At 33.5% G+C, this 9,639-nt stretch overlaps 3 protein-coding genes across 3 annotated transcripts; all 3 read right to left on the reverse strand.

Annotated features, from left to right (window-relative positions):
* Positions 1-27: 27 nt before the first annotated feature.
* Positions 28-5,768, reverse strand: LOC144841003 (sphingosine 1-phosphate receptor 1-like). The gene is made up of 3 exons (XM_078697143.1): positions 5,724-5,768; positions 4,754-4,790; positions 28-2,781 (listed from the first exon to the last, which is right to left on the reverse strand). The coding sequence occupies exon 3, from the start codon at positions 2,764-2,766 to the stop codon at positions 1,750-1,752; it is 1,017 nt and encodes a 338-aa protein (XP_078553269.1). The 5' UTR covers positions 2,767-2,781; positions 4,754-4,790; positions 5,724-5,768; the 3' UTR covers positions 28-1,749.
* Positions 3,256-4,281, reverse strand: LOC144841006 (sphingosine 1-phosphate receptor 1-like). Its single transcript, XM_078697147.1, has one exon. The coding sequence runs from the start codon at positions 4,238-4,240 to the stop codon at positions 3,266-3,268; it is 975 nt and encodes a 324-aa protein (XP_078553273.1). The 5' UTR covers positions 4,241-4,281; the 3' UTR covers positions 3,256-3,265.
* Positions 5,769-8,021: 2,253 nt separating the features above from the next.
* LOC144840674 (sphingosine 1-phosphate receptor 1-like) lies at positions 8,022-9,051 on the reverse strand. The gene has a single exon (XM_078696616.1). The coding sequence runs from the start codon at positions 9,045-9,047 to the stop codon at positions 8,097-8,099; it is 951 nt and encodes a 316-aa protein (XP_078552742.1). The 5' UTR covers positions 9,048-9,051; the 3' UTR covers positions 8,022-8,096.
* Between the last annotated feature and the right edge of the window lie 588 nt (positions 9,052-9,639).

Below are 9,639 nucleotides of genomic sequence, written 5' to 3' on the forward strand. Positions count from 1 at the left end.
TAATGTGTGCAAACGAAATAAACGTTCTGAATTTATTGTTCATCAATCGAAGACAAAACAGCCACTCAATATCAAGTGATTTTATAAAATGTTTGCCTATACAACAATTACGACTAATGCACTGTCCAGTGTCTATTATGTCTTCTCTTTATTACTAATTGTTTACCAAATGAGTTTAAACCACTAACCGTTAATTTAATATCATAAAGTGATTTCTAAAAATACCAGTACTTATCTTTTATAGCAGAGTTGAAACTACTTTATCTACAATTAAATCTTAGTAAATTGAAAATACAGTATTAAATAGCCTATAAATACGACAACGTGATTGATAGAAATGCCATCACTTGACTACTTGATCGAAAACGTTATATTGCCCTACTGGGTAATATAACTGGCTTTATTAAATTGACATGGGTATTGTATGGTATTTAAATAATTTTTGGTCACAAACACATGACATTTGACTGAAATTTTGAGTGTAGGAAATGTATGTTATAATTATTAGGTGTACCAAAACATTTGGTACAATGAAGTGACCAGAAATGAATAATTAGCCTTTATGCAGTTGCCGTATTTACATTGTAACTACTACAGCTATAACGAATTATTTGCATCAATTTTGGCTATGTAATATAACAGATATTGCCTTTTACATCAGTGTAATATACATTTGAGATTATATTTTCTCTCTGGACAATACAATCCTTCTAATCTATAAAACTCCCTCAGAGGATCTCAAATGTTATATTTCTCCTATGAGCAGGCAATATCTGTGTAAAATAGTTAGTAATTTTAATCTTAAATATATTCCTTAACTATTAAGTTTATATTAAGACATGATATTGAAATAATACAGATATGCCTCCAATTGAAGACCACATTATTAGTTACTGTCAGGTTAGGTTATATTATAATGTGAGCGCGTAAAGTTGGTCTTTGATTGAAGACAATCGTGTAATGTGCCTGTGCCGCATTGTACAATATTTTACCAATTAAAGATGTATTGTCCCATGAAAAATGAAGATTAATACAAAAATAATTTGAATAACCATTTCGCAGTTAATTACTTCTTTGGAAAAAAATTAACTTGTTTTAACTTGTAAAAAGACAAAATAAACGGTTAACATTAAATGCCATATTCAACAACAAAAACATTTTAAAAAATGTTTTTCATGGGAACAATATATCTTTAAATGGTATGATGAAGTACAATACAATATAGTGTTTCACGTTTATTTCGTATAGTATTCTTCATTTTTCTTTTTAATAATTTAATTCTTTTCTTTCTTCCTTCTTTCTTAATTTATAACATATAACATTCTATTTGTCAGATTCCTCCATCCCGCTTGCATAAATTCATTATACTGTATCTACCTATTTAGACCAACTATTCCATAGAAAAACTCATTATTTCATAGATAAATATCGCCTATCTTCTAAGATTATTTAAAGATAGAACTTGGTTCTATTCAATACTCTTAATCGATATCTTGTAATTGAGACATTTGTAATTACTTGCTTGACCTAAAGCTTAGTTCACACAGTGGCGCAACGCAAGTGTGACGTAAGAACGCAAGTAATTTCACCAATCACATGCAATGTTTGCGCTGTGTGTGTCATAGTGAGAACTAAGCTTTAGTAAGTACGGTGTAATTGGTAAAAACTTGTTAAGGTTGATTATTGAAGTTATTGAAAAAAGTTAGTTTTGAAAAAAAGGAATGTGAGAGTTTTAGTTTGAAAACCAGTTTAGCTTTTGATTTCATTAATCTGTAGAGCAACAGTTTTATTCATAAAACTGCTGCTGGCGAAAGAGTTGGTATCGCTTCTGTTTAGTTCAGGTCTTTTCTGACAGAAACCGCACGCACAGCACTTGAATATCGGCAATCTATTAATAGCTTCGTGAAAATCAGGAAGCTTCAGCCAGTAAATAAGTGGGTTAATGGCGGAATTAAGAAGTCCAATGTTCAGGAAGAAAATGGCGGGAATTGTAGCGGTATAGCAAATTTCGCGATCTTTTGGATTCCTACTTAGGTACGTTTTAGACGCAATTATCAGTGCTTCAATGCACCATGGCAACCAGCAGACGGCAAATGTGATGACAATGACGGCGTAAGCTTGGATGACGAGTTTTGTTCGGTTGATGCGTCGTCTACCAAGTCTATTTTCTTTCTCTTTGTCTATTTTGTGCATTGTGTAGAAAATACAAGTATACAGAATACAGACTCCGATCATTACCACAATAACACTCAGCGGAGCAAAACTGTAAATAAGGACGATGTATTTGTATGGATACATAGTCCAAGGCACGACAGCTAAAAACACCGCCACCCACATTACAACGCAAAATATAAACAGCTGTTTTCTTGTAGCAGCAGTACGGCTCATGTCCACATTCATGACAACCAGTATATAGAACCTCTCAACAGCGATCGCCAAGATGGTGAAGACCGATATTATAGCAAGAGAAACCCCAATACCGTCAATAAAACTTGGTGGAGCTAAGATCTGGATCGGTAGAATCACTCCAGTTAAGAAATCCGTCAGACAAAGACTTCCAATTAGGACGTATTTTTTATCGCGTAGTTTCTTAAACCTGATGAACGACCAAATTATGATGCTGTTGCCGAAAATGATCAACGCACATAGAACGATCAGCGTAAAGATGTAAAAGGAAAGAAGGGTTGTGTTGTAGACTAGAGGAGTTTCTACAATGCTTGGCATCTTGCATGTTGATGGATCGAATGTGATGTTCGTAGAATTCATATCTGCTACTAGGATCTATGGTAATTAAAACAAGACATTCATTAAATATACCTTCATATTAGCATGATTACTCCTATTAAATACACACTATTTGTAAAAGCAGTAATTGGCCGAGTCTAGAATGATTTGCGAAAACTAGTACCGGTACCTGTCGCACAACCTAACCAAAAGATTATGATACTATAATCAGCTCTTTTCAGAATCGATGGAAACTAACACCAACAGACTTGGCGGCCGGAATAACAATCACGACATTATGCAGAAAGTACCAGTTCTATCGTAGATTCAAATTAGAGAAGAGCGCAACGTATTTTCCACACAACTTGACGGATGATCAGGAAAGAAAGAAGCAAGAGAGTGAAGTAGTTTTGATTGGTCGAGACATAAGTTTACTTATTGTTATCTTAGTTAACTTGAAGTTAATTACTGTAAATAAAACATGTTAATTGTTAGTTTTGACAAAGTAACTTTTTGATATTACAGTGCTTGTTAGTTTGATTTAACTTTTTATTTCGTTAATCTGTAGAGCGACAGTGTTCTGCCTGTAAGTGCCGCTGGTGAAAGAGTTGGTGTCGCTTCTGTTGAGTTGAGATCTTTTCTGACAGAAACTGCATGTACAGCATTTGAATATCGGCAACTTATTAATAGCTTCGTGAAAATCAGGAAGCTTCAGCCAGTAAATGAGAGGGTTAATGGCGGAATTAAGAAGTCCAATGTTCAGGAAGAAAATGGCGGGAATTGTAGCCGTATAGCAAATCTCTCGATCTTTTGGATCACTGCTTAAATAGGTATTAGACGCAATTCTCAGTGCTTCAATGCACCATGGCAACCAGCAGACGGCAAATGTGATGACAATGACGGCGTAAGCTTGGATGACAAGTTTTGTTCGGTTGATGCGTCTACTGCCAAGTTTACTTTCTTTCTCTTTGTCTAATTTGTTCATTGTGTAGAAAATACAAGTATACAGAATGCAGACTCCGATCATTACCACAATAACACTCAGTGGAGCAAAACTGTAAATAAGGACGATGTATTTGTATGGATACATAGTCCAAGGCACGATAGCTAAAAACACCGCCACCCACATTACAACGCACAAAATAAACAACTGTTTTCTTGTGGCAGCAGTACGGCTCATGTCCACATTCATGACAACCAGTATATAGAACCTCTCAACAGCGATCGCCAAGATGGTGAAGACCGATATTATACAAAGAGAAACACTAACAGCGTCAATAAAACTTGGTGGAGCTAATATCTGGATCGGTAGAATCACTCCAGTTAAGAAATCGGTGAGACAAAGACTTCCGATTAGGACGTATTTTTTATCGCGTAGTTTCTTAAACCTGATGAACGACCAAATTATGATGCTGTTGCCGAAAATGATCAACGCACATAGAACGATCAGCGTAAAGATGTAAAAGGAAAGAAGGGTTGTGTTGTAGACTAGAGGAGTTTCTACAATGCTTGGCATCTTGCATGTTGATGGATCGAATGTGATGTTCGTAGAATTCATATCTGCTTATCGGTTTATTCGAATCTACGATATTTAAGAAAGATATTTATTGTATTACAGGTACGTAGGTAGGTGAAGCCACACACTTGTTAAAAACTATTTTTGTGTTTATACGGCCGCTAGGCATACTGTCAAAAAACGTTATTATAAATCATAAATAAATTGAATAGTGTTTACTACTACTTGATTAAATATACTACATATTAATTAAGGAATATAAAAGTAATTAATCATGAATGATTCCACCACCGAACTTTCGAGTTAAAATAACGATTGTGAGGCATTTGATAAATAGGCAAACTGCCTTAAAATGTCTTGACATGTTTCGAGAAACTATTCTCATCATCAGAACAGAAAACAACGCCTAAAGTATTTATACAAATAGGACAGGTTGTATGTAAATGAGGAAGTAATTAGCATGATAAAACAACAAGGAACGAAGGAAAAAAACAAATAATTAAGTAGACTTACCGTCTGTGTAGTGTGGTTTAGTGACGAGAAATGCAAACTAAAACGAATAATACAAAAATGCAGGCAGGTAAGATTAAAGAAGATTAAATTCAAAGTTTTACCGACTTAAGGAAAGACGGTTTTTAAGATAGAAGGTCGAGATGAACATAATATTGTTAAAATAATCGAGTTATTTTAATTAAAATCTATTAAAATATTTTTCCCACAGCGCGATTTTTATTTATTCTTCAAATATAAATTAATAGGCTTAGACTTTGGCATGTTTTAAACACCCGATTCTTAGTACTTTATCTCCACACACTACAATATTTGCCCAGTATCATAGAAATATTATATAGCATCTCATTTGTATATTTTTTTGTTTGATATGGGATAATTGAAAACAAGAGAAAGAGAAGAGAAATAAATACCAATATTCAAATTCACTATACCCTAAATAGGCCTAGATAGAAACACCGATGGAGGTTGTTTTTAATTATGATTCAAAACATAACTAAAGACGGAATTGGTCATCAATTAGCCTCCCTTTCTCTACTAATTTATAGATTAAAATATAACCAAACATTTACATTCTCAATAATCAATAGTTTCCAGGGATGTCATTTCATCTATTTTCATTTTATTGAAAATGTGTTATTTTGAATGTGAAGCGCATTAAAAAGCTCTACTCATTATACGCTTAATATTATGTCCAAATTTATTATTAGTATTTATTATATAAAAAAGAGAAAGGAGACCAATTCGCATGGGTTGAGAATTTTGCACATTATTATTTAACAAAGTCAAGAAAAGAGAGATCCTTACACCTAATACGGCTCTTAGATGTGATTGAAATAAAATTAAAATAAATGAAATAAAATAAAATGTATTGATATACGCTCTAAAATGACAGATCTGTTTAAACCGAGAAGATACTTTACAACTTAGTTTTGATAAAAAGTAATTTTTAATGTTTTTAGAAAATACTTACGATAAAGCAACAATCGTCGTCTGTTCCGCTTTTGTACTGTGTAAGGTAAAGTGCAACCGGAGCGACTGAATATCTTAACTACATTAAAATGTAAACGTTCGACCAATTTGTCTGACAGCCAATACAGTTAAAGGAAGTCATATAACCTATTTCGTCTTAATAATTTTAATTCAAAACCATGCCATTGAATAGACTTAATGTATGAGGGCTAGATGAGGGCTAGTTAGGAAGTCCGCTTTGGTGAAAGAGATTAATTTTTCAGGTGTGGCGAACGATTAAAACAAAGGGATAGTCAAGTGCATTGTATGCATTTTGGTTTGATTTTTCCGTTTGTTATAGTGTACTTTGGAATTTTGAAAAAAAAGTTCTTCCGAATAGTGATTTTGCAAATTATAAGCTAAAAAAACAATCTAATTTATTCATAGAAAATAAAAAATATATATATAATATTGTATAGTCATCATATCAAATAAAAACATTTATTTCTAATTTTTCAAGTACAAAAACAATTTTTTTTCTTAATAATGACAAATTTGTAAAACTAAAGAGCCGGCAAATTTCAAAATTAACTTCGTTTTGCTTATCATCCAGGAGGATATTATACAGCCAACCTACCGTAGAGATTTATTAGTTTTATCGTAATATCGTCATACAACTGCCCAGTTCATCTTAACTTTTACTGTCTTAATTAATTAATTACAATTTTATGCAGGCCTACTTGATTTTATGTACCCTAATTTTTAAACATATATTTTAGTCTGCTTCGTAGCATGTTATTATTATACTGAAACGGGGGCCACAACTTAAAGTTCAACTGTGACCTCCATCCACCCATATACAATGTATACTTATGTTCAAACTGTTTAAATTCATTTGAAGAGTGGGAAATAAACGAAAAGAAAAACGAAACGAAACTTTTTTACTGCAGAAATTTATTTGGTAGCTTCAAAATAGAGTGGGTCTCATCAATTTGTTGGAGGTGGGGGTGGAGAGGGAGAGATAAAAAGGACAGATAACAGAGGCTTTGATTAATTATTGATTTGAGTCATTTCAGGAATCGTTTATTTTGTTTGTACTATAAATTAGTTGTTAAGAGCATATTTGAATCAAATCAAACATTAATCAATTTGTTGCAACAAGAAAAGTACATGAACTTCTGGTATTCAATTTTCGGTGATATTGAATTTGCATTATTATTTGAATAATTAATCGCAACTTAAGCCTGTTTTCCTGTCGACGTTATTCGACGCTATCGTCGTTGATCGTTAAAAGTACAACGACGATCGTTTGAAAACGATCAAGTTGAAACGATAGCGAGTACGTTTTCCTGTAAATCGTTAACATTTCAATGTTTACGTAGAAGATCGCCGATTATTGTTAACTAACGTCGACAGGAAAACAGGCTTTAACCACTATGAAGTAATCATTTTATTAATAATTCAGTTACAATAAACCTAAAATCAGGACAGACATTGCATGTTTTAATGTTATCAGGATAACGATGATTAGTGTAATTAATGCGAACTAGTTTTGCGTCAGAAAGCTAAGTAATTGGTCAGATGTTTGCCTTCTGACCTAATTGTAGGTTGTACTAAGTAATTCTCAGGTGGAACCTCCAGATCATTAGGCTGCGTCCACACCACAAGCTTGCGCTGATGATGGCACCCAAAACAGATTCGAGTCCACGGAAGCAGTGAGTACTGCTCCATCCATTGTTTGCACCATCATAAAGCTCTATACGCTACCAAACTTTATGTGACACAAAAGTGTGATGTTCCTATATATGGACATGATGATGTCATATCACTACCATATTTAAGCATATCACTACCATATTTTGGCGCATCACTTTTTTGTCACATAAAAGTTTGATGATGTTCTATACAACATCATTCACATATCATATCGGATTTTGCAGTTGTCATTAGGTACATCAGAACTGACTATCGCAAGTCATTGGGATACAAGTCTGCATATTTTCAAAACTATCATTCAAGTTTTCAATATTATCACTCATCTTATCATCATCAGTATCATCATCAACATCATCATTCAACCATTAATATTGTCATCATTATTAAATCATAATTTCTTTTATAAAGCAACGTACAAATATAGTAGCATATAATGAGTATTTAATAACCTGTTCCTTATTCAATAATTATAATTCATTTACATATCTTTATTTATATTTCATTACAAACAAAATATAATCTATTTGTGTGACCTTTAGTAAACATTTCATTAATAAATAGTAAACAAAAAATTGATAAGTGTTAATAATATTATTTAATTTTTTTTTTAAATATCAAATTATTCGAAAAAGTAAGAATGTATAATAAATGTCAACATTATATTTATATATATAAAAAATTATTGTGAGCACGGAACCTTTTCCGATTCAGATGTAGTTTGACAACCGGCAAAGTTCACGTGCTTAAAGATTGGCAGAGAGTTAATGGCGTGTTTGAAATCTTGAAGTTTTAGCCAATAAATCAATGGGTTTATTGCCGAATTCAGAAGACCAATGCTGAACAGGAAAATGGAAGCTATTGATGCAACGTAACACACTTCTCGTTTTGACTTGTCAGGGCTAAAGTAAGTGGTGAAGCCGGTGTAAAGAGCCGACACGCACCATGGCAGCCAACAGACGGCAAACATGATCACGATGACGGCATACGCTTCTACAACAAGTCTTGTGCGACGGAAGTCTTTCTTGCCAAGCTTACTCTGTTTCTTTTTGTCCATTTTATGCATCGTGTAAAATATACTAGCGTACAGAACACTAACCCCGGTCATGACAACAATAACACTCAATGGAGCGAAGCTGTAGAGAATTAATATATATGTGTATGGCTGTGCCGTCCATGGCACGATTGCCACTAATACCGTCAACCACATCACAACACAGATTATAATCAGTTGTTTCCCAGTAGCAGCCGTTCGACTCATGTCCATATTCATCAAGACTAGTATGTAGAAGCGCTCAATTGCAATCGCCAAGTTAGTCAAAACAGAAATTATAGATAGAGAAAGACCAATAGCGTCCATGAAAGACGGAGGGGCTAATATTTGAATTGGGAGTAGAATGCCGACACAAAAGTCCGAAAGACAGAGACTTCCAATAAGGACGTATTTCCTATCGCGTAACTTCTTCACGCGAATGAAACTCCAGATGATGATACAGTTCCCAATGAGAATGAGAACACACAGTAAAATTAGGCTAATGATATAGAATCTTAGCAAGTGTTTGTGATGTACCATCGGTGTGTCTGTGATACTGGGTAGCGTGCATAACGACGAATCAAATGTGGAATTTGTCATAGTGTTTAATTATGCCTTCAAGGAGATGTTCCAGCAGATTCTAAAAATACCGGTAGGTCTATGAAAATATAAATAATCAATCAATTGATTTCTGGAAAATATACCATAATATATAGACTAAATAAACATATAGGCCTAAAATGCTAGCAAACTTAATATTTTCTGAGCGAGTAATCAAAATAATGTCAGTGTCCTGTAATCTGCGGCTAACAATTACACATGAGGGAGATCCCCTTAATTTCTTCGAGAACATTTAGAAAAGTTTTAAACCTATGTTAAACTATTTTATAAAAAAAGTTGTTTTCTTACCGTAGCAATAAGGCAATTGAACCTTCGATTTCAATATTGATTTGTCCGGCTGGCCTAATTCTCAGCGTTCATTTGAAAATAAATGAGAGTGTATCCCGGACACATTATTTCTGGCACAGAACGGAAAGCAAGCTGCACCCAACTTTACAATCAAGGTTGACAAATACGTCAATATAACTTTTAATCCATCAAAATCCTATTATAATATTATATGGTAAACCACTCCTTTGGTATTGACACTTTCCCTTGAAAGTAATTTTAATTAAAAGAATGTGAAATGAAT

This window comes from Antedon bifida, chromosome 4, assembly GCF_963402885.1.
Source record: "Antedon bifida chromosome 4, ecAntBifi1.1, whole genome shotgun sequence".
Classification (NCBI taxonomy): Eukaryota; Metazoa; Echinodermata; class Crinoidea; order Comatulida; family Antedonidae; genus Antedon; species Antedon bifida.